We start from the raw sequence: 25,238 nt of genomic DNA, 5'->3' as shown, positions 1-25,238 counted from the left end.
GCAGTATGTTACTGTATTTTAAAGTTGCATTGTGAAAATTATTTTATATTTAAAGGTATACAATATTGTAAATACATATACATCAAGATAAATGGTGATGTAAAAGTAAATACAGCATTTTTGCTGTAATTGATTTACAGTAAGTTACTGACAAATTGCTGCCAATAATTTAATTTAGAATCGACAGGAATTTGTTAAGTGTACAAAAAGGTAAAGGTGTTTTGAATGTAACAATATATTTTATTACCATATCTTGTTAAATATTCTCTCTGCTGTCCATTTTCCCCTCCTAAAAAATGTATCCAAAGAATTTCTTATTCAACCTAACTTTTTTCTTTAACTTAACTTTTTTTCTTTGTTAGGTGTTACATTCTAAGTATCCAATTTCTGTGTGAAGTCTCATGGTTGTCTTGCCTGTATTGTCATTTATAAAACTGATCATCTGATCTTACTTAAGTTTCTGCAGACATCTGGTGGTGACTATATGTATGCGCAGTCATTCAATTTGATTCAATTCTGATACAGACTTTTTTATTGGCCATGTGGGTTCAGATGCACAAGCCAATTCAGAAGTTTTGTAGTTGTTGCTGCCTAACAGCTAGACAGATCAACACTTTAGGAGCTCATGCTTTAGAAAAGAAAGAAGTCGTTTACCAGACTGAACAACACACAAATACTTATTCATACAACTTCAAGCACAGGCAATTACACAATAGGCCAGACGGTTGTATTCACTGGCCTAGGTGCCAAATCCAAATCCCGCTTGTTGTTATGTTTAGTGGGGGGTGTGGGATTTATCGCTTTAGAAAGAGTTCTTCACACCTTCAGCTCTGGAGTTAACAGGTAGACACATGGTAAAACAAGAGATGTGTTTGCAGCTGCACTTGCCTACTGACTTTAGGGTTTAAGTGAACAGGGAAGGTGTCAAAGACGACACATACTGTGTGAGAGGCTGAAAAATGTTCAGTTCACAAAATAAAAAGTTAACATTGATATAATGGATGTTGTTGGTAAAAAAAAAAAAAAAGACAAATGATGATGTGTGTAAACTAAGGATAAAGTATTAAAGGATAAGATATTATTTATGCACTATTTACTAACCCACAAGGGGTTTTGAAATGTATGAGATTTCTGTATTCTGTTGAACACAAAATAAGATATTTTGAAAAATGCTGAAAAGTAAAAAAAAAAAGTAAATTTTCTTTAATCCATGTTCTTTTGTGTTGAACAAAATAAAGAATCTCATAAACATTTAAAACAAGTAAAGGGGCAAATGAGAGTAAATGATGACAATTTGTTTTATTTTTGGTTGACCTGTCCCTTTAAGTTTTTAAGACAATTAAAATTTAAAAATAAAAATAAAAATTTTACAAGCAATTAAAATGTACCACAACATTTTAACCTTTTTTTGGATTTGCATTAATTTCCAGAGAGTATTTCCTTTGATATATGACACTGGAATGTTATTTCAGGTTAGCTCAGAACTATTAAATGATACAACAATATGCTAATTTTGATAATGTTGATTGAAAATTGAAATTAGCTCTAATTAGCTCTTGCGGAAGAAGTTAGCCTAAGGGTTCACATACTTTTTCCACCATGCATAGTGAATGTTTCATGTTTTGTTCAATAAAAACATGTGTGTATATAAGTCATTCATTCATTTTCTTTAGACTTAGTCCCTTTATTCATCAGGGGTCGCCACAGCGGAATGAACTGCCAACTTATCCACCATTTGTTTTACACAGCGGATGCCCTTCCAGCCACAACCCAACACTGGGTAACACCCATACACTTTTGCATTCACACACATACACTATGGACCATTTAGCCTACCGTTCTACATACATACATATATTTTATTTACGGCTTAGTCCCTTTATTAATCTGGGGTAGCCACAGCAGAATGAACCACCAACTTATCCAGCATACTGTATGTTTTACGCAGCGGATGCCCTTCCAAATGCAACCCATCACTGGGAAACACCCATACACTCTCATTCACACACACATACACTACGGACAATTTAGCCAACTCAGTTCACCTATGCCGCATGTCTTTGGACTTGTGGGGGAAACCGGAGCACCTGGAGGAAACTCACGCGAACACGGGGAGAACATGCAAACTCCACACAGAAACGGTAACTGACCCAGCCGAGGCTCAAACCAGCGACCTTCTTGCTGTGAAGCGACAGCACTACCCACTGCGTCGCCCTGTTAAATTAAAAATAAATGGTTAAAAAAAAAAATTTTTTTGTCTTGAGCAATTTTTTACCCAGACTTTTAATTTGTTTTAATACCATGTTATTTAAAGTAAACTGCACTAAAAAAATGATTACTGCTGCTTGTTTAAACTACCTGTTCTGTCCTGTACACAATTCTTGTCATTTCTTTGGCCATTTTTTTTTTTGTTTTATGTTCAGTCCACTTAAGTTTGTAAACCATTAAGTTAACTTAAGTGTTTTGTGTTGGGACAAAATGAAGGAATTGTGTTGGTCCAACTACCTGGTTAGGGGATTTGTAGAGTTGTAGCTCTGTGGGATTGAATTAAGGAAATGTTGAGAATAAAAGTAATCTTAGGTGTTTAATCTTCACTTTAGTTTGAAGATTTAAAAGATTTTCATGTAATTATTTGAGTTTTGAGATTACCACCTTGCAGAAGCGGCCATGCTTTAGCATGCTTAGCAAAAATACAGTTTGTTGCTTTGCTCAGTGAGCAATAACTGTCCTAAAAGTAGTTCTGAGATCAGTCTCAAACAACTGAACGTCATGAAATATGCTTAAAAATGGCTCTTATTTAGGATAACTTCAAATAAAACTAAGAGACTTTGAAATGTGCGACACATAGACATACATGTTATTATAAGATCTTTGAGTTTAAGTTAAATAAAAATATAAATATATTTCAACTATTATTTGATAAAATCATGTTGAACCAAATCAATTGCATTTTGTGTAAAGATTTTTTTAGTTGGTGCTAAGCAAATTTATTGGATGTAGATCTGGCCCTCAATTAAATTAAATTCATTCAATGAGTTTTTTTTTTTTTTTTTTTTTTGAGTGTGTTCATTCGTTTATAAAAAAGTTAATTTGACTTAATTGGTAGGTTATTTCAAAAATATATTTTTACTGGTTTAGGCAGCATGGTAACAACATGTTTTAAAGTTTTTTTAAAGGGTACGTAAATAATGTATATTTTAGTTGTTTAATATAGCAAGGCACTGTAAAATATAAAAATATATAGTGTGTTTTCGATATAGGCTTACATTTTCCTTTTCCTGGTTTTTTATGTCTTTCAGATTTTACAATATGGGAACGCCTGGCTTTACATTTAAACTAAAAACATTGACATCTTTGTTTGAATGAATTATTGACCAATCACAACTGCGGTAGAATATACCGTATATCAAAATTCATTTTATTGCACATTTTATATCCATATTCACTTCGAAACACATCTGAGAGTTAATGACAAGTACAATATATGACGCCAAATATATAAGATAAAGCTTAAACATGATACAATCTCAATTTAAAGTGCAATATAATCATTTTTCTGTTGGTCATAATCAAAACAAATGGTTAGATCAAGCCTTTGAGATGCGTTTGAATACTTACTGTAGCCTGAAATTCTTTCTAAAATACATTAAACATCATAATATATTTAAGGTTTCAGAGCATGTCGCAATTGTGACGACCACAATATTCTAGTTTGGATCCTGATTGGACGCCTGCTTGCTCACCAATTGAGTCAATGCATTTAAATAAAAGTTGTTATGCTAGTTTCAGGAGGACGTTGTAGCTCCTTGGATGTCCTTGTGTCAATACCATCTATTCCATTCTGTAACCTTATGGTTTTGTTTTGTATTATTTATATCATGTAGTTAAAGTTAGTTGTGATTATATCTTAAGTACTTTATCCCTAGACAACTGTTTGTTTTGCTTGATTTGTTGTTCTATTAGTTCTATTTATAATAAATACTTTGCATCCAGATCATTTTGTTGTCTGAGTTTTCTTTTATGTTCTCAAACGTGGTAACACAGTGTTTTGTAAACAAAACATATTAATGCTGGAATATGTGTTCTCATATAAGATAAAGGGTGCATTGTTGAGTGAAGGTAACCCAAACCATTTAGGTTCAAAAACTAATCCTAATGAGTACTGTGAACTTAATCCATTTGAGTAAACAAAGCAATTTGAGCACAGTAAAACCTGATAAATGAAGAGAACTCAAACCAACGGAGTACTGTAAAACCCAATAAGTTTAAAGGCAACTCAAACCGTTTGAGGAAACTGATTGCTACAAACCATTTGAGTATATGAGTGCTGTGAACTTACTCCATTTACGTTGAAGTAATGAGGGATTTAATTAACTCATTACCTTCAACACTGAATTCAAAACTCTTTTTAAATGAGTAGACTTAACTTTCAGTCAATTTTGAGTTAACTACACTCATTTCATTTGATAAAGTTGACTGTTGGGTTTTACAGTGTGTGAAATATAGCATTTCCAATCCGATTCCTTTCATTTCATATACGAATTTCATATATAGTGCTGCCCACTAGTGTTCACATGGGATAGTTCAACCAAATATGAAACGTCCTTCACTATTTATTGACCCTCCAATGACTCTACAGCAAAAGAAACATGTTTGATGAGTAAACAGTGGCAAAATTTTCCTTTTTGGGTGAACTATCCCTTTAAGTTACTCATTAGACAAGCGTCTCACAAGATTCATTTTGGATCAAAAGTTTGCATTCAATTCTTTAGTAGCAGAATTTCTTGTTTTGTGCAAAGTAAACATAACAGCAAGTGATCTGTATCCACAAACATAAAAGAACAGCTCACGGTGCAGAATAATGATGGTCAGACATGCCCCAGATTGCATACCATTGCATCATCATAGCAACCGACTTGGTGTTGTTATGATATATTGTGAACATTAAAACAACATGCAAGTTGTTAGGATCATAACAGTGAGGTCTCCAAGGCGCTGAGCTTGTTTTAATAAATAATAAAATTCATTAATAAGGTATAGGCAGGTTTTTCCTGATACAACAAACATAACTAGCTTAAACATGTGGAATGAATGGAATAACAAAAAATATGCCCCAAAAAATGCCCATGATCCATAAATTAGGCCATCAAATTCCACATAGATACAAACATAAATCCTAAAGAGTTATATTAAAGGGACAGTTCACTCAATACTGAAAATCTACTATTTACTTTTTCTCAAGTACTTTTTTCCCCCGCTGAACACAAAAGAAGATACTTTGAAAAATGTTAGAAATGGGTAACCATTGACTTCCATAGTAGGAAAAACAAATACTATGGAAGTCGACTGTTTACAAGATTTTATCATTCCTCAAAATATGTGCTTTTTTTGTGTTAAACTAACAAGTTTGTAACAAGTCAAACAATTTTGAGTGAACTATCCCTTTAAACCGCATAACTCCCAATAAGTCTTGAATTATTGCATAATACTCTATGGGCCGAAGTGTATTAGCAGTAACAGGGTGTCTTCTCCTCCTGTTCAGCGGCGAGCTGTATGAAGTTACTCTCGCTAGGCTGTTTCAGTCTCAGCGGCTTGTGATTCTTCAGTCTGTAGGCCAATGTGAGGAAAATGGCATCTACATGCTCTTTTTCTGCAGGGTCTCTTGCAGACGTCTCAAAAAGGGGAAAGTTGTAGCTATCAGCCAGTCGCTGAGCTAAAAACGTAGATACTTCTCTGCTTTCTCTTAAGTCACATTTGTTCCCAACTAGGATGTGGGGGACCATGGGAGGAACTGAGTGACGTCTGCACTCCTCAATCCACTCCGGCAGACTTTCAAATGAAGCCAGACTGGTCACATCGTAGACAAAGATGATGGCATGGACGTTTCTGTAGTAATGCTCCACCATACTCTTCCTGAAACGCTCCTGACCCGCCGTGTCCCAGATCTGCAACTGAGAATGACAATGCAATTTACTAAATATATAATAGATAACAGTGGTATAAAAAAAGACCAGTTGTCATCAATAATACAGTTGAAGTCAGAATTATTTGCCCCCCTGTTTATCCCGCCCCAATTTCTGTTTAACGGAGAGAAGACATTTCTAAACATAACAGTTTTAATTTCTATTAACTGATTTATTTTATCTTCACCATGATGCCTGGGTCAGATGACATCTCTGTGTGGAGTTTGCATGTTCTCCCTGTGTTGGCGTGGGTTTCCTCCAGGTGCTCGGGTTTCCCCCACGATCCAAAGACATGTGCTATAGGTGAATTGAATAAACTAAATGCGTGTTTATGTATGGATGTTTTCCAGTACTGGGTTGCAGCTGAAAGGGCAATCGCTGTGTAAAACATATGCTGGATAAGTTGGCGGTTAATTTTGCTGTGGCGAGCCCTAATGAAATGCACTAAGCTGAAGGAAAATGAATGAATATGTATGTATGTGTGTGTGTGTATATACATATATACGCACACACATAATATAAATACATACATACATTATATATATATATATATATATATATATATATATATATATATATATATATATATATATATATATATATATATATGTATGTATGTATGTATGTATGTATGTATGTGTATATATATATATATATATATATATATATATATATATATATATATATTTATTTATATATATATATATATATATATATATATATATATATATATATATATATATATATATATATATATATATATATATATATATATACATACACACATATACACAATTTGTCTCTGTGTTCATCTTTATACTAATAGTAACTAAGGCTTTATCTCAAGAGTTTGAGACCAAAGTCCTATTGTACACGTGTGACAAATCCGGATTTGACGTTTTTTACATATAAGCTTTTGTTATAAAATGTACTATTTAACTGTATTTATATATACATTTAAATTTAAAGAAAAAGTGGTGTTTGACCACCGCTTAATGGACTCATCCTAACAGTAAACACCTATTTTGAAGGAAACCCATGTAAATACACCTATGTAATGCATGGTGATTTTAGCAATCATTAAAAGAAACTGCAGATACTTACCTTTATGTTTTCCCCATCAAGTTGCAGGGACCTCTCTCTGAAATCTACACCAATTGTTGCCTCGGGATTGTTAAGAAATTTACCACCGCAAAACCGGTACGTTAGGCAGGTTTTTCCAACATTTGAATCCCCAATGACGATTATTTTAAAGACCCTCGCCTGGGGACCTTCATATTCCTGACACGAGTCATTAGCGAGACCGTCTCTAGTGTAAATCGTCGCGAATTCATTGCTACCCGTTGTGTTTTCTATTGCCATAGCTCAAATACTCGTGAATTATCGCGAGAGGATAAGACCGAGAGCTTAACGTGAACTCCTGTGACCTCTGGCTTGTAGCCTCATTCACCGTTGTTAAAATAAATAAAAGGGAAAGAAGGCGATTAGTAAACTTATTTATGTAAAATAAAAACACTTTATGAACAGAACCATACAAATTACATGACATAAATGACATAATTTATTGAACAATTATAATATTAAACAACAGTAAAGAATGAGAAACAAAGCAAAACACAAAAATGTAAAAACAGGGTGGATACAAAACTAAACACAGAATAACGGGTTTTAGCATACTTTAATGGTTCAGCAATGACCAAAGCTGTTTTAAAAACATAGAAAATGGTCCATCTTTCCAGAAAGCTATATGTATCTGATAATATTAAAAGGTGTATTCACATTCTGCCCAGGCAATTTGGACCCTATGTAAGCACAACCACTGGGACCCTTTTAATCAAAACTTTAAAATATTTTCTGATCATTGTACATTGTGAGACTGGAAATAGCACAACATTACCCTGTTAAAAATGCCAATGTAACACTGCACTGTAAAAATATTAAACCGTTGCTTGTAGCTCATGATTCAGTGTGTTTTTACTCTGTTTGGCTTTCAAATTGCATTATGGGACCTTGGGGGAGTTCGCTTGTTAAGTTGTGACGTATCTGTGACATATGGAATATTGTTTCCGGGTCAAGCCACTACTCATTTGAATTGAGAAAATTTTCGTTTATGACCACTTTTTTCCCTATCACGCATTAAATTGAAATTTAATATTTAAAAAAAGGCGAACACATCAGTCTCTGGACATGCTGCTTCACAAACACCAATATTTTAACAATTTATAAAAAATTAATCACTTTCTGGCCATCGGATATTAGACATGGATATATATATATATATATATATATATATATATATATATATATATATATATATATATATATATATATATATATATATATGTGTGTGTGTGTGTGTGTGTGTGTTGCAATCCTGATTTTCTAAAGTATTACATCGCTTTGTAAATGTTTATTATCACCATTTGATGAGTCTCCCCATATAGTTTGATATAGTGCTTGGACCCGGAAGCCACTTCACGTGACGTCACACTTAACAAGCGGATTGACATTTTAGTAGTTTGAAATTAAGTTGTGTAAATTATGGCACAAAAAAATGATTAGGCATTGTATTAGCTTCACATTACAATTACGTGTGAAACACATCAAATGTGTAGTTTTGTACGACTACATTTTAGTGCCACGATAATTTATTTTTAAAAATCTAAAGTTACGAGATTAAACTTGATAAACATTTTTATCAACTTTTCTTTCACGTCAAAAAAAAAGTTTTCACTTTTTATGAGCTGCAAGTACTCTTTGTTGTATAGAATTATTTCTATAATTATAATTTTTTATACAATATACCATTTCAAACTACTAAAATGTGAAACAAAATCCCTTTGTTAAACAGCAGAATTATATTTTTAACATCCAAGAATATCTGAGCATACTCAAAAGCTCTAAAATGCAATTCCAATGCATAATAAACACGCATGAATCACAGGTTATGGCAAATGTTAATACATATTCTCTTTTACAGTATGCTCTTTATTTACAGGTATGACCTCCAGAGACAAAATACACATATTCTTTTGTACCAATTTATATAATCCTGAGACAATGTTTCATTCACTGGCCATAAGGTAAGCATTTGTTAAATAATACTCATCGTACAAACAGCATGAATTTCAAGTAGGCCTTACCCTGGCTGCTGTGGGGTGTCCCACATCTCAAACAAGGCATTTATTTTTAACACTTATATCTCAAAATACTCTGCAGCATGTTTGCATTTGGCTCTATTATGCACAGTTCTAAGCTGGACTGTAGAGAAGTATCCAACACAGGCTCATTGGAAACACGTACTTCAGCCTACATTTTTGTGAAATCGCAAAAAATGCATTTAAACATACAGTTGAAGTCAGAATTATCAAACCCCCTGAATTATTAGCCAATTTTCCCATTTTCTGTTTAACGGAGAGATTTATTTAACACATTTCTAAACATAATAGTTTTAATAACTCATTTCTAATAACTGATTTATTTTATCTTTGCCATGATGACAGTAAATAACATTTGACTAGATATTTTTCCAGACACTTCTATACAGCTTAAAGTGACATTTAAAGGCTTAACTAGGTTAATTAGGTTAACTAAGCAGGTTATGGTAATTAGTCAAATTATTGTATAATTGTTTTTTTCTGTAGACTATCAAAAATATTTAGCTTAAAGGGCATAATAATTTTGACCTTAAAATGGCTTTTAAAAAATAAATAAAATTTCTAAATAAAACAAACAAGACTTTCTTCAGAAGAAAAAATATTATCAGACATACTGTGAAAATGTCCTTGCTCTATTAAACATCATTTGGGAAATATTTAAAAAAGAAACAAAATTTCAAAGGGGGTTTGATAATTCTTACTTCAACTGTACAGCAGATTCTAAGTCAAATTAATGCTACGGGGCAGTATGACAGCAACATTTTTTGTTCCTTTTCTCACTAATGACATTTAATGGGACATTTTTCTCTTATGTTTGCTTTTAAAAACATTATTGGTTGGGTTTAGGTCAGTGGTTCACTGGTCTAGATCAGTGGTTCCCAAAGTGGCGGTCGGGGCCCACTGGGTCGTGGGACTATGACAAAGGGTTGCTTTATGATTTCCAAAACGCAAATAAATTTTATTAAACTATTAGAGCTACCATATTTTATTCATAACACACAGAAAATAGTTAATAGTTACGTTAAAAAAAACAACAACAACATACAAATAAAAATCCAACAGCCTTTATTTTTTTATATTAATTTTAAATTAAAATAATAAATAAATATTAAAAAATTATACGGTAATTAGACTTGCATTTTTGTGTTTTCAATATATGTTTATATATGCCTATAATTGTGTGTGCAACATTTGTTTATTTACAGTATAACCACCTTGAAAATTGAGGGTCGCGAGTTACTGACATTGTTATTTTGGGAGTCGCGGGCTGAAAAGTTTAGGAACCCCTGGTCTAGATGATCTGTACGACAAGCCCTGCCTACTTGTGGGTGTGTACAAAAAGGATGTGTATCAGAAATATACAATGAAAAGTACCCCAAGTAGCATATTTCAGATTCGCAAGAATGTACACAGTGCCATCTAGTGGATTTGTCATCTAAAATGAACAATGACATGTACCAACCAACATATTTTACGTTTCACAAAAAACATATAGGTATTTCCAGTGAGCCTGGGCTGAAAACTACCAGTTCTCATCTGAAAAAGAGCTTGAGCTGCCGGAGTCTGAGTCTGCATCAGTCAATCCATCAAAGTCCCAGTCAGCGCTGGAGCCGCTGTCGTCATCCTCCTCCAAAACAAATTTCCGACCAGACCCCAAACATGCAGTATACAACCGGGTGGAGAGACTTATGGATCCGAAGAAAGATCCCAACAGCGTGGAAACATTTTTCCAAGAGTCGCGAGTGGGATCATATTCATGTATAACAAGCCTGTTTTTGTTGTGATGAACAACTGCAATAGTTAAAAGTAGCAGTTTGCTGCTGTGTTGCACAACTTGATAGTTGAGAGCACAGCTGTCAATAGGAATGTCTCCGATCCGCCTCCATTCTCCACGAACTGGGTTATATGCTTTGACCACAGGGATATCGCATAAACAGATAATCTGCTCTTGGAAAACACAGGCATTGTGCAGTTTACTGCGCTTCAGAGAGGCCCGTTGGAGCCAGTGGTTTTTCTTTGGCTCGTAGCACAGCATCCTCCTCTTGTTTACCACATAAAGACGTTCATTAACGGTCACAACCTGCATCTTTCCCAAAGAATGAGGCAAAGGGGCCACAAAAACCCACTGATTCCTTTGAATGCTGTAGCATTCTACTTCCTTAAGCCTGGTATCTGATACTGGATCTCTGCCACCCAAAATATACAGGTGCCCACTGAGGTAGCCGATGTATGATTGCATTCTTCCAAGAAGTCTTTCTGCAAGCTCCTGCCAGCAATCCAACAAGGGATTGTAGACCCAAAAGTGCTTGGACAGCTGTGAGGCGAGATACAGATTGTTTTCTGGTGTGGTGCAGACCAAAAACGTCTCCATAGGGGAACGTTTGAAGTTCTGACTGGTGAGGTTAATGACCGGGGATGCCATGGAATAGATGTCTTCAACGTAGGGGTCATAGCACATGATGGGTTGATTTGGCCGTCCGAGGAATAGCACCATTTCTTTTGCACTCTTGCCTATTCTTTGTTTAGCAGCATGTACACTCATTGAAATCGTACCGCTCTGCTCACTGCCAGCGCCATCGAATACATTGGAAAGATATTTCTTTATAAAAGGCTTTGATTTAAGGCCATCAAGATAAACTCTGTCTTTCTCTGAAAACAAAGACCACCGCACACATTTGAGGACCTGCAGCACATCTTCTGAATTTTCATGTAAATTACTCTCAATCCACTGTACTGCGAATGAGCACACTTTACGTTCACAGTCCACATCCAAAGAATCCAACATGAGGATCTCTTTAATCTGCCTCTGGTCCAGCTCACAAAGCTCTTTCACGCTGGCACCGAGCTGGACAAAGTTCTTTGCGATGAATGCTTGAGCTTCGCTCTTCAACTCCAGATTGTCAAAGGTGTCAGCAAACTTCAAAATCCCTGCACAGTTAGAAAGGTCAAGTCTTCTTGTCATGAAGTTAGCACATGCTTGCCGGATGTACTCCAGCTGCAGCATGTTTGCAGCTGCATAAAGCCTCTGCACGTTGCTTTCAGTGATTGTCACTTTGCCAGTGTAGCAGTAATCAATAATGACCGCCATTGATTCGGCGTCCACGTCGTGTATGGTGACCTTTCTCTGCGTGCTCTCGTACAGTCCTCCTGTAAACATGCTCTTAAAATAAGGGCTCGCTGCTGCCAGTATATTTCTGCTACACTGGAACACTTTTCCAGAACCAGAGGAAACACTTCGGTCTGCTGTTTCGGTGTCAGGCTCCACTTCTATAGTCACGTCGACTAACAGCTGCGAGTCGTAGAATAATTTCATCTCTTTCATCAAACTTACAGCGTGATTCGTGTCCTCAAGTTCCTCCGGACCACCGAAGCTGTTCACCGAAGCCATGTTGAGCTTGTTTTCTCCGTCCAAACGAAACGCAACTAAATCCCGTTGACGACGGTGACATCAAATCTCCATCAGCTCTGCTGCTGTGATGATTCAAAATGCCATGAAAACAACAAGCTGCGAACTGCTGGTGCTGCTTCTGTGTTGCATGAAAACCCACGCATGTTTTATGAATGAAACGCAGTCCTTTTCGACTTTACGATTCAGGGCATACTACATGCATTGGCGATGTCAGTCCCTTTTAATTTCATATCGTTCGGCATTGATCTTGAGACATCGACGTAGTACGTCTCACTCAAACATGCTATCCCTGAGCTGCAACATAGGGCGCTGATTGGTCACATCGGTCGCGGCTCATTCATGTTAAGCTGCCTATATAGACAGCATTCAAGCGCAGGCTAGTGATTCAAAAAAGGCAGCCCAAGGCTATGAGACCCAACAAAAGCCCGATAAGAAGGCAGCTCAGTAGGATTTGAGACGTAGCCATTCTCAGGGCCCTGTATTGTGTTTGGTTGGCTTGCTAAAGCTTTGTTCATATGACCTCAATAACAAAATATGCAATTAGTTTAAAATATTTGGCATATCTGACAAATATCAGACATATCATTTTAAATAACTGAATTAAAAATGACATATCTAACATAGTATGTTGTTGTTGTTACTATTTAATCATATTATATCATTATTATTGTGGAATATATATATATATATATATATATATATATATATATATATATATATATATATATATATATATATATATATATATATATATATATATATATATATATATATATATATATATATATATGATATGTCTAATATTCTAATTTGTCTAATATGTGTTGTGCAGTGCCATACTAAAGAACTCAAACTGGTTGATAACTATTGTGGTGTCAAGTATGTATGTATATATATATATATATATATATATATATATATATATATATATATATATATATATATATATATATATATATATATATATATATATATATATATATATATATATATATATATTCTTGATATTTATATGGCACTGCACAACACAACAAATTATATCACAAACATTTAATACACACGTACTCTTCATTTAACATATACACAGATATCACTTATATGCCACATAACTGCAGGTTAACTGTTTATAACTCATAAAGCTATTAGTACCTAGTTAAGTAATTACTAACTAAGAAATAAAATAACTAATAACGTGTTCCACAGTAACGCATTACTGTATTCAAATTACATCTTTGAGGAATGCAGTAATGTAACAAATTACAATTTACATTTGTGTAATTTGATTACAGTTACTAAAGTCAAGGTAATTGCATTACGTATGTTACAATTATAGTTTTAGAAGATAAAAATGCTTCTTTTAAACCCCTTTTTCGCTGCAATGTAAGTTTTTCTCAGTCGCTTTGGTGCATTTCTCACAACACTACATTTGCACAACAGTTACGCATTTCTCAAAACAATTAGTCTATTGTGCACATCATAGTAGCAGCTTCTCATTCCGTCCAACAAATTGCAAATGCTTTTGGACATGCATCAATTGCTCTCTGTTATAACATTATCATTTGCTTATATCATGTCTGTCAAAATGAACTAAACTTATGAATGCTGAATAGTCATTCCATACCTTGCGTTCTATGAATGAACGTCGCCTCGTGGTTCCATCCCTAAGAGGGAAGAAATCACTTTCCCGAACTCTCGCATTCAATCTGCCCAGTTGGTGGAATGAACTCCCCAACTGCCTTAAACGCCAGTCATTTGCTGTCTTCAAGAATGACTAAAAACTCAACTATTTAGTCTCCACTTTCCTTCCTAATCTGCAACTGCCTCTCTGGCTATACCACTAACTGTACTCTCAAAAAAAAAAACTTACATTACTAATGCTTTGCTTCTTAGACTTTACACACCTGAAACTTGCCTATAGCACTTATTCACTGTTGCTCTTATAGTTGTGTAAATTGCTTCCTTTTCCTCATTTGTAAGTCGGATAAAAGCGTCTGCTAAATGACTTAATGTAAATGTTAATGTATATAAAACTAATAGTCCTCATTTCATTACTTGAGTCATTACATACAAAAATGTTGAACTAGTTGTCAAATGTAAATGTAAAGTTTTAAATCGTTTTTTTTTTTTTTTTCTTAAAATGGCTTTCAAATTGAACAATGTCATGAATGATTTAAAGACCTGTTTATGTTGTAGGTTCAGTTCCAATATGTACTGCAATATTGTTCACAGTTGTGCACAGCTCTACCCAAAGGACGTTTATGTTTGTTGTAAATAAGGGTTTATTTATTCTTTTGCACAATGCTGTGAATAAATTAAATTGTAAAGAGCATATGCAGTAAAAATGTGAAACATACATATTCAGTGTCTTGTACTCAGATACCTCACTAAATGCAGTGATGTCTAACTTTACTGTAGTTTTCAAATGGCTGTGCAAATAGGATATAGTGCTGTCTTGAGCATTTTCAGAAAGTGTCTCCAATATCTTTTTTTGCATTGAAAAAAATGTACAGAGTAAACTGTCATAATGAAGACATGACAAAGCTAATTGACTATCTTGTTCATAAACAATGGTGTCAGGAATTTTCATCTTGATGACACTGTCACTTTCATTGACATGAATACTTGCTTTTGAGGAATGAGCTATCCATTTTGAGCAAGTGACACGCTTTTGCAGGTTATCAACTAGGTTTTGCAGTTTGTACTAAATGTTTTGAGAAATTGTTGTGCAATGTAAATAGTGTTGTGAGAAATGCACCAAAGCGACTCAGAAAAACTGTAATAATGCACTTGAACAGAAAGAATTCTATGTCAATACTCGTCACCAAGGAGGACACCGGTGCCCAAAAACACGACGGCCCAACTCAGCCTAAACAGGCTAACTGGATTTTTGTGCAGGATCAGGAGTAAAGGTATCTTCTGAATGTGAAGAGAAGTATAGCTGCTTGGGGCAGTTCACATATCTCATCTTTTTAGCCTGCGCACATACTGGGAGCGCATATTGTTTGTGCTCGCATTTCCCAGGTGCCCCTAGTTGAAAACTGCGAGTCACGTGACAAGAACTGACCAATCAGCTCCGTACTTTGTAAGGAATATACACATTTCAGTAGAACTACCTCAGACAAACACAGAACACCCAAACACGGCAGTGCTTTTTGATACTATGGATGTCAATGGTTACAGGTATGCAGTATTCTTCATGTCTTCTTTTGGGTTTAAAAAAAATAAAAGACACACATGTTTGTTTGGAACAAGTGAATGATGAGAGAATTTTAAGTTTTTTAAGTTCACTTTTTAATATGTCAAGCTGCTGTGTATTTTGGATAGGTATATTTTATGTTTTAAAAGTAACTTCAAAGTAAGGTAATTAGTAATCTGATTACTTTATACATGATGTAATTAGTAATGTAATCAGCGTACAATTTTTAAGTTGTAATCAGTCATTTGTAATTGATTACTTTTTAAAGGTAACTTACACAACACTGCTAATAACCTTCACATTTCTGATTTTGATTGTAATGCAATAATGTGCAAAGCTGCTTTGAAACAATAATTATATTGAAAAGCACTATACAAATAAATGTGAATTGAATATCGCTTACTTAAAAAAAACAACCTATTCCAACATATTTTGTAACCACTGTCAAATGTCTTGCTTAATTCAAAGTCAGGAAATAAAAGAATAAAATAATAATATTAATAAAATAAACAGTAGGTGGTATCAAAGTGGTGCAGTGAGTAGAACGATCGCCTCACAGAAGGTCGCTGGTTTTAGCCCCGGCTGTGTCTGGCATTTCTGTGTGCACTCTTAAAAGAAATAGTTCTATATATAGAACCAAAAACTGTTCTATCAAGTGCTTCATATATGGAGCCCCAAAAAGGTTCTAAATAGAACCATTTTAAGGGTTTATTAAATAGAACCCCAAATGGTTCTTTGAATTCAAGTTAGATGGTTCTATTTAGAACCAGTTATAGGTTCATTTTGATTTATTATTGAATTAATGTTATTTATTATTGTATAAAAACAATAAAACCGGTCCAGAACATTCAAATGATTTAAATTTATTCATTTTATTTAAAAAAAATTTTTTTAATATTTAAAATTGCATCTCTACATACTTTGTATTAGATCTACCTCTAAACATCTGATATTTTATTATTTAATTAGTAAACATAATTAACAGCTTAATGGGATTCAACTATCTAATTCTGATTATTTCACTTTTTAATAAACTTTCATAAGCTTGTTTACTGTTTGAACATATACTTAACTTTCACACATCTCTAAAATGAAGAAAAATACATCACAATGCAGATAGAAACAGTACACAAACAATTAAAACATCTATTAAATAACACTACAATTTCAACAAGTTGACGGACATGTGTTAGTTATGGCGACATCCATTTTTATACATAATTTTTATATTGTCTTTAAAGAAAGTGTTTAATGGCACACAACACATTGCAAAATGATTAGACAAAGCACTGCAAACAGCCATTCCACAACCTGTAGCATGTCAATGTCTTTTGGTCTCTCTTATAACGTAAATAGATTTGTCCATGGGTGGCACAGTGGCTCACTGGTTAGTGTGTCACCTCACAGCAGGAAGGTCACTGGTTCGAGTCCCAACTGGGTCAGTTGGTATCTCTGTGTGGAGTTTGCAAGTTCTCCCAGTGTTCGTGTGGGTTTCCTCCATGTGCTCCGATTTCCCCCACAAGTCCAAAGACATGCGCTATAAGTGAATTGAATAAGCTAAATTGGCTGTAGTGCAGGCGCGTAGCAACCGGGGGGAGGGGGGGACGCATCCCCCTCACTTTTAGAGATAGACCACTTAGAAACAGCTGATTAAGAATGTAAACGTTTGGATTTCATATAGCCCCCCTCCCCCCACTTTTAAAATGTCCACTATGCCCCTGCTGTAGTGTATGTGTGTATGGGAGTTTCCCAGTGTTGAGTTCCAGCTGGAAGGGCATCTGCTGTGTAAAACATATGCTTGATAAGTTGGCGGTTCATTCCATGGTGGCGAACCTTGATTAAAAAAGAGACTAAGCCAAAAAGAAAATGAATGAATGAATAAACAGTAGGCTAAGCCCTCGGTTCTAGTTGTAGTATTTATAATAGAAACGGTTTTGCCTGTTTTCATCAGGAATAGTATAGCTTCAGCAGCCTCAGCCTCCTCATTGACCATAAGAGCTAGATATAGACTATTGAATTTTGGCCTACTACATTAAGACATTAAAGCTGCTTTACAGGAATCCACCAAAAGTGAAGGCCTCAACAGCATTTAAAACTGTCTAATTTAACATTCAGATTGTTAAAGAACAGGGGTGCTAAACTCTGTTCCTGGAGATCTACCTTCCTGCAGATTTCAACTCCAAACCTAATCAAACACACCAGAACTAATTAATTAGGACCTGAACTTTATATTAATTACAGGCAGGTGTGTTTGATCAGGGTTGGAATTGAAATTTGCAGGAAGGTAGATCTCCAGGAACAGGGTTGGTAGTGTTTTTTGAGTTTCTGTCTGAGACTGACATCTAGTGGGCATTTATGAACATTTAATAATAGTCAAACCGGTCTTGCACACGTCACCCACACAGAACCTGTTCGCATTTCGAGGAAACAGAAACTTCAGTGTAGTCTTGCTGCCTGTTTGTGTCTCTGTCTCAATTTTTATTCAGTAAAATGGCTGAAGCCCGAATTTTTCAGGATGAGTTCAATTGTCCGGTCTGTTTGGATTTACTGAGAGATCCAGTGACCATTCCGTGTGGACACAGTTACTGTAAGAGCTGTATTACTGGCTGCTGGAATCAGGAGGATCAGAGGGGAGTCTACAGCTGCCCTCAGTGCAGACAGACACACAGTCCAAGACCTACTTTAGGTAAAAACACCATTCTGGCTGAAATGGTAGAGAAACTGAAGAAGATTAAACTTCCTGCTGACTGTTATGCTGGCCCTGGAGATGTGCAGTGTGATGTCTGTACTGGAAGAAAATACAAAGCTGTGAAGTCCTGTATGGCTTGTCTGAACTCTTACTGTCAAAGTCATCTTGAACAACATGAGGATTTATTTAAAGGAAAGAAACACAATTTGATGGATGCAACCGCACAACTGCAGGAGATGGTCTGCCGTAAACATGATAAGATCAAGGAGGTATTTTGCCTTACAGATAATAAGTGTATTTGTGTGCTGTGCACAATGGATGAACATAAAAACCACAACACTGTATCAGCAGCAGCTCAGCGGGCAGAAAAACAGGTATAAACCTATGGCACTGGTGAATAATGCACTTTATTTCATTAAAAATTAAAAATACTGCATGTTCATCTTATTTCAGGAACACTTGTATAAACATAACCGTTCATGTTAGATCTTAAACCACTGTTAGTGAAACTCACACTCAATAGAGCATCATGTTGATATAAGTAAATCCATACAACTTGTAATATAGTCACTAATTTGTTAGTTACTAAATCCCTGAATAAATTGGTATTTTTTGTAGTTACAGTATATTTATACAAATAAATTAATATATTTTAAATACTGTAATAAAAACAAACGTACAGTAAAAAAGCCTTAGTACATCATGCTTTTAAGAAGCGTTGTCTTGTCAAGTATTTCTCATGTTTGCTGTTCATTTTTAAACCAAAGAAACACTTAAAAGGCTTGAAAAGAAAGTTTCAGCAAAGAATCAAGCAGGGAGAAAAAGATCTTCAGAAGCTAAGGGATGCTGTGAAGTCTTATAAGGTGAGATGAAAACTATTTGAACACGCATGACATGAGCTCATTGTCTCTTATTGAATGTGCAGTGCAGATTTGCAGTGATAAAACCTGATTGTTATGCATGTTTAAACAGTGCTCTGCACAGGCAGCAGTGAACTACAGTGAGAAGATCTTTAATGAGCTGATAAGTTCCATTATGAGAAGGCGCTCTGAGGTCACGCTGCTAATCAGAGGTCAGGAAAAGGCTGCAGTGGATCATGCTGAAAGACTTATTTTTCAAGTGAACGAGGAGACGAAGACTCTGAAGGAAAGTGACGCTGAGCTGGAGAAGCTTTCGCACATACAAAATCACATTCATTTTCTTCAGGTAACAGAGATCTAAGAACAGCACTTCTAATGTTAAGATTTTCAGCTTTTAAAATGAGCTGCTAAAAAGATTATGTTGTCCTGAGCTTTGTCAGGTGATGTAAATTGTTGTTTTTATATAAATAATCAGTCAGATTCTTATTTAACCTCAGCCATAAAAAGAGCAAATCAATAAAACCATTTTCATAAAATGTGTGCATTGCCAATTTCCATCTTATTAGGACACATAATAATAATAATAATAATAATAATAATAATATAATGTCAAAATAATTGTCAAATGAAAAGACATTATGTAAGACCACAAGTCTTCCCAAACCGGGATACACACAGGAATCCTGCTTTATTCTTAGTATGTAATTTATACAGCCTATAATATGTCATTTATTTTACCCTCACCATCACAGATATCACTTATTTACAATGATCTACAATGTTCTAAGCCATTTGCTCATAGCATTTAGAATTTGGCTCGAAAAAGGGCTGAACAAGTGGACAGTCTCAGAATCAATGATGTGCCTCTGTCTTTCTGGCATTTCCAACAAACATTATTATTTGTCAGAGTTGAGTTGAACAGGTGTCAAAAAAAAAACAAAAAAAAAAAAAAAAAAAATATATATATATATATATATATATATATATATATATATATATATATATATATATATATATATATATATATATATATATATAAACAGAAGCTTTTTGTTGGAGATGAGGCAATGTTAGAAAGTCCAGGATATGGATTTCAACCTTGTGTTTGATTTCTTTTTTTTTTTTGTGGAAACAATTTCTTATTTGAAAATATTTCCAGAAATGAAAATTAAAAGTTTAAATTAACTTAAAGTACTTAAAATATTATTGTAAGGTATGAATGCACCCTGTTCAAATAGATCTTTCACCATATACAAACCAATGCCATTTCTTCCATTTATATAAGTGATTTCACAATACAGATAGCAGAGTTATTCCATATGATAAAGTATGGTTGTTTGCATTGTGATAATTTATGCAGTTTGTGGGTCTTCGCCGATACTTCTCGTTTAGGATAGGATAAAGGGTCACTAGTAAATACAATAGGGGAGTATTATTATTCTCATACTTTGATTTTGTTAATCATAAAACTAGACTCCACAGAGGCACACTAATAGTGTTTGAGCAAGTCATAACTAAGGTCTGCAATCAGTTTTTGTTCCTAAGGGAAAGTGATGAGTATCAGAAATACAGGGAAAATCAAAGATACTCTTAACTGATAGTGTAAAATTCTTTGAATGTTTTTTTTTCTGTACATATTTTAATGCACATTTTTTCTACCCAAAGCCCTATGTGTTTGGAGTAGTTTGAAGTAGTATCAAATATATACCAATATAATTACACTCCTCATGGAATATTTTCCTTACTGAGTAAAGAAAATTTGGGTCAGTTGATCTTGTAAAGTTTCAGTACAGTGCTACTAATTAGACAAAGGTTAAATGATTAAATCTACATATTAAATGTTGCAAAATTGCAGTATCTACACCTTTGATGTGCTTGACTTAGACATTTTCAATTGCTATCATCTATATATAGTGTCATATTCAATAAATTATTGTAAATTTACCAGTTTAATAATTTGTAGCTTTATTAAATTATAAGAAATGTAACAGTTTTAGCTAAAAATTAGTTAGCAAGAGCTGCCTAGATCTGAATGGTTATTGGTTGAAGTATTAAAGCGATGAATATTTCTTTTTCTGTAGAAATTCCTGTCTCATCAGCACCTCTTGAAATTGACATACTCTACACTCCCTTAAATTCTGTCTTAAATGGCATAAGAGAATCTGTCTGTCAGCTGAGAGATAAAATGGAGAATTTCTCCAAAGAGGTGATCACAAAGATAACTAACCGAGGTGACTGACATTCTCAGAAACAAGTCCTCCATTACCTATTATCATCATAGAATGTCTTAGGAATGGATGTTTACACAGGAATGACACTTTTAATGTCTTTTGATTTCCACAGTTACGATACCCAACACTGTTCCCAGAAACAGCTTCTTAAAATGTAAGTCAGAAGTCTCATTTTGAAAAGTGGATAGGGAAAAAAAAAAGATAGAACTGTTTAATGGATACTTTATAATATGATTCACAAGATATCTGAAAGCTGTACTGAACCCATCTCTGTCCCATTTAACATTCATAACTCATTACAAAGCACTTTTTTCTTCTTTAGATTCGCATCAGCTCACTCTGGATCAAAACACAATGAATGGATGGCTCCGTCTATGTGAGATGAACAAAATGATTACTCAAACAGTGCCACACCAGGCACAACCTGATCCATACCCTGATCATCCAGACAGATTTGATGAGTTTAATAGTCAGGTGATGTGTAAAGAGAGTGTGTGTGGATGCAGTTATTGGGAGATTGAGTGGAGTGGGTCTGAGGGTGTGTATGTATCAGTGTCATATAAGAGCATCAGCAGGAAAGGAGGGGGTAAGGAGTGTTTGTTTGGACACAATGATCTGTCCTGGAGTTTGTACTGCATGGGCTCGAGATTCTCATTCATACACAATAACAAACAGACTCACCTTCCTATGGTGTACAGCTCCTCTAGAATAGGAGTGTATGTGAATTACACTGCAGGAATTCTGTGTTTTTACAGCGTTTCTGACCCAATGAGACTCATCCATACAGTCCAGACAACATTCACTCAGCCTCTTTATCCTGGGTTTTATATTTGCTATGGCTCATCATTGAAACTGCTGTGAAAATGTTCTGGTAATTTGGAACGGATAACACAATATAGAGCAATACATATGATTCAAGTTAAGGGTATTACATGTTAAGGGTTAAACTATAGAAAATGCCAACATTTTATATATTAATAATAATAATAATAATAATAATATGTTGCATGAAAATCAGCAAAGTCTGTTTCAAACTGAGCATGATTAAGCGTTAAAAATTATGAATCAATATCAAGTTGAGTCATACTAGATCCCTATAAAATACTCACACAGGCCAATCAATCACAGCACAACAAAGCAAGTTGATTTTATCGTACATGTTGATTTGAGGTTATCAGTCTGATTTTAACATTTCACCCTCAGTGTGAATAATTAAATTAATTATTTCTTAATATTTTATTGGTATACTTCTGTCAGATGTATATTACATGAATAATAATTATTTCATGTTGTCTGTTTGAATATGTTATATTTTCTTGTATAATCCCAAATTAAACAGCTGAAAAGGGGAACACATACAAATTCCAAATTTGTGCTTTTGGACACCAATTGTTGAGACATTCCGAAGAAGAATAAATATCTGAGTATCTTCATGAAGAGCCCTTTCAGAAGTCAGTTAATGAAGGCAACATTCTACTGTTAATCCATCTGTCTGAGAATTCGCTTCAAGGGGTCATTGTCATTCATAGTGAATAGATCTGTTCACTCTAAATCTGTTTAAATAAATGGCAAATATATCAGTTTTTCCAGAGGATATCACTTTTTGCTTAAATCATGTAATTATTAAGTATTTGAAAATGTCATTGTTTGAATTATTCCAATAAATATATACTTATAAAATTTCCCCCCCATGTGCTCTTTGTTAATAAAGCGGCACTGCAGTTTTGCGTTAATTTATAGACTGAGAAAAACACAAACAAGACATTTTTAAGAATGTTTTGTTATTGAAACAACCACATGAGTAAATGCGACATGAATGCACTGCCAATTATTTTAAATCAAATTAAAACACACATAATAAAAACAATTAAAATTCATATTTACACGCATGATAAAATGCAACTTTACTGTTACAAATGTGAAAATACAAAATTTATTTATTTTTGATAAATCATCTGTTGAATTGCATCACAAATACTGCAGAAGACCTACTGGAACCCACATGGATCCAAGATTCTTTTAGAAATCAGTCAAATTTGGTAAAGGAAAAATCATGGTTTGAGGTTACATTAAGTATGGGGGCATGCGAAAGATCTGCAGAGTGAATGGCAGCATCAACAGCCTGAGGCATCAAGACTTTTGTGCTGCCCATTACATTTCAAATCACAGGAGAGGGCAAGCTCATGGTACAATACAAAATATAAATTCTGCACCATGACTTTATATTCTATACTTTACATTATTTCTGTTAAGTGACAAGATTTTGTCTAAGCAAAGTCAGACCTTACTGTGCTAATTAACTAAAAATCAAGGCATGATCATATTTTGTTTTGGTAAAATAAGCATAATCTAGAGGCCTTTACCTGACATATAAGCCACTTCTGATACCAAATTATCAACTAGAAGTCAAGTTATTATTTGTTCCTAAAACTGTTCCTAATGGCGACAAGACTTTTGTGAGGTAGTGTATATGTGTATATGTATATGTGTGTGTGTGTGTGTGTGTGTGTGTGTGTGTGTGTGTGTGTGTGTGTACTTTTAAAAAATACCAAACAGCTAAAACATCTGGATTCTTAAGAATAAGAGTCTTAAGAGTCCAAAAGTTTTAGGCCACGTTGACAAATTTGGGATCATCCAAAAGCTTTAACACTAACTTATAATTTTTTATTTATTTCAGCTGTTTTCCTGAAGTACCTCAAGCAGAAGAGAAACATTCTGAATTATCTTTTAATTTTGTTTCAGACTTTTATCTCACATTATTTTCTTTGTTTCAGTAAATGTTCTTAGTTATAACTGCGATTAAGCACATTAATCTTGCTCAGGGCATCTTTGTTGTCAATGGTCTTATGAACGGTAATGATGAAGGGGAAGGCAGAGGGCAGTTCGACTCTACGGCTGAGCTTCTGGTGACCCCAGTGCAGACAGCGTAGCCTCTCAGCCAGATCACGGCGTCCTGCTCGCTCCAGACCATCCTGCAGCAGCTTAGTTTTGTTTGGTTTGTCCCAGGAACGCTCATACCTATCAATTAAAAGCAGAAGTCACTAGAGGTAAGCCACCAACACCCTCAGCTCTCAATGTTATGTAAAATAAATGCTAATTAGCTAGTATCAAATGTCAACAGCTAGATTGAACAGCGTTTGATTAATAAATACCATGATTCCAGCATTCTCTGAGCCTGAACTCTCTTTTCTTTGGATATGGCATTAAACTGCCTGACTTCATTTCTGGTGAATCCCAGTTCAAATGCTAGAACATTCCACTCAAAGCCCAACTGTTTAGCAATTTCCTGCACAGATTTCATATTGATCACAGCATCCTAAAGGACAAAGTGGAGCATTCATAGAGATGGTAACATTTCATGTAAAAACAAACAAACAACAAAAAACACAAAGTTTACTCACCTCTTGTGCCTTGTTTGGCATTTTGTCCACATATAAAAGGATTTAAGTTCTTCTCTGTGCTTTTTTGCTCAGTTTTTGTCCTAAATATTTCATGTGAAACGCTTACAAGTTGTTGCATGTAGAGGTTAATGTGACTGGAGTGGTCAGTTGGCATAGAGACTGACCAATACAAATCTGCCTGGTTAAAAATTAAACTTTTTTTACATTAAGAAATTGCTCAGAGCAGTATTAGAGAGTAAAGTAAGCACAATTTTGAAAAGAATTCATTTCAGTTCTGTGTTAAAGCGATAGTTCACCCAAACCCTGAAAATTGTATGATCAATTAGTGAAC

General features: G+C 34.6%; 4 protein-coding genes across 6 annotated transcripts; 1 reads left to right on the top strand and 3 right to left on the bottom strand.

The window, feature by feature from the left end:
- Positions 1-3,441: 3,441 nt before the first annotated feature.
- Positions 3,442-7,325, bottom strand: zgc:101559 (Ras-related protein Rab-33B-like). Its single transcript, XM_056466033.1, has 2 exons — positions 7,068-7,325; positions 3,442-5,951 (listed from the first exon to the last, which is right to left on the bottom strand). The coding sequence occupies exons 1-2, from the start codon at positions 7,323-7,325 to the stop codon at positions 5,508-5,510; spliced, it is 702 nt and encodes a 233-aa protein (XP_056322008.1). The 3' UTR covers positions 3,442-5,507.
- Positions 7,326-8,311: 986 nt separating this feature from the next.
- On the bottom strand, positions 8,312-12,808 carry kbtbd7 (kelch repeat and BTB (POZ) domain containing 7). Its single transcript, XM_056465973.1, has one exon. The coding sequence runs from the start codon at positions 12,507-12,509 to the stop codon at positions 10,644-10,646; it is 1,866 nt and encodes a 621-aa protein (XP_056321948.1). The 5' UTR covers positions 12,510-12,808; the 3' UTR covers positions 8,312-10,643.
- A 5,358-nt stretch (positions 12,809-18,166) lies between these two features.
- On the top strand, positions 18,167-21,918 carry LOC130234651 (E3 ubiquitin/ISG15 ligase TRIM25-like). Of its 2 annotated transcripts, XM_056464891.1 has the most exons (5): positions 18,167-18,789; positions 19,183-19,278; positions 19,388-19,621; positions 21,619-21,660; positions 21,829-21,918. In XM_056464891.1, the coding sequence occupies exons 1-4, from the start codon at positions 18,217-18,219 to the stop codon at positions 21,655-21,657; spliced, it is 942 nt and encodes a 313-aa protein (XP_056320866.1). In that variant the 5' UTR covers positions 18,167-18,216; the 3' UTR covers positions 21,658-21,660; positions 21,829-21,918. The 2 variants fall into 2 exon arrangements, with proteins under 2 accessions (XP_056320866.1, XP_056320865.1); XM_056464890.1 differs by lacking the exons at positions 21,619-21,660; positions 21,829-21,918 and adding an exon at positions 21,357-21,500.
- A 1,417-nt stretch (positions 21,919-23,335) lies between these two features.
- Positions 23,336-25,029, bottom strand: wu:fc50b12 (uncharacterized protein LOC103911624 homolog). 2 transcript variants are annotated; one of them, XM_056464892.1, is made up of 3 exons: positions 24,908-25,029; positions 24,659-24,822; positions 23,336-24,524 (listed from the first exon to the last, which is right to left on the bottom strand). In XM_056464892.1, the coding sequence occupies exons 1-3, from the start codon at positions 24,926-24,928 to the stop codon at positions 24,290-24,292; spliced, it is 420 nt and encodes a 139-aa protein (XP_056320867.1). In that variant the 5' UTR covers positions 24,929-25,029; the 3' UTR covers positions 23,336-24,289. The 2 variants fall into 2 exon arrangements, with proteins under 2 accessions (XP_056320867.1, XP_056320868.1); XM_056464893.1 differs by having other exon boundaries at positions 24,659-24,792.
- Positions 25,030-25,238: the final 209 nt, after the last annotated feature.

Source organism: Danio aesculapii, chromosome 9 (genome assembly GCF_903798145.1).
Source record: "Danio aesculapii chromosome 9, fDanAes4.1, whole genome shotgun sequence".
Taxonomy (NCBI): Eukaryota; Metazoa; Chordata; class Actinopteri; order Cypriniformes; family Danionidae; genus Danio; species Danio aesculapii.
Note: the sequence above shows the minus strand (reverse complement) of the source record. Positions and strands in the feature narration are given on the sequence as shown.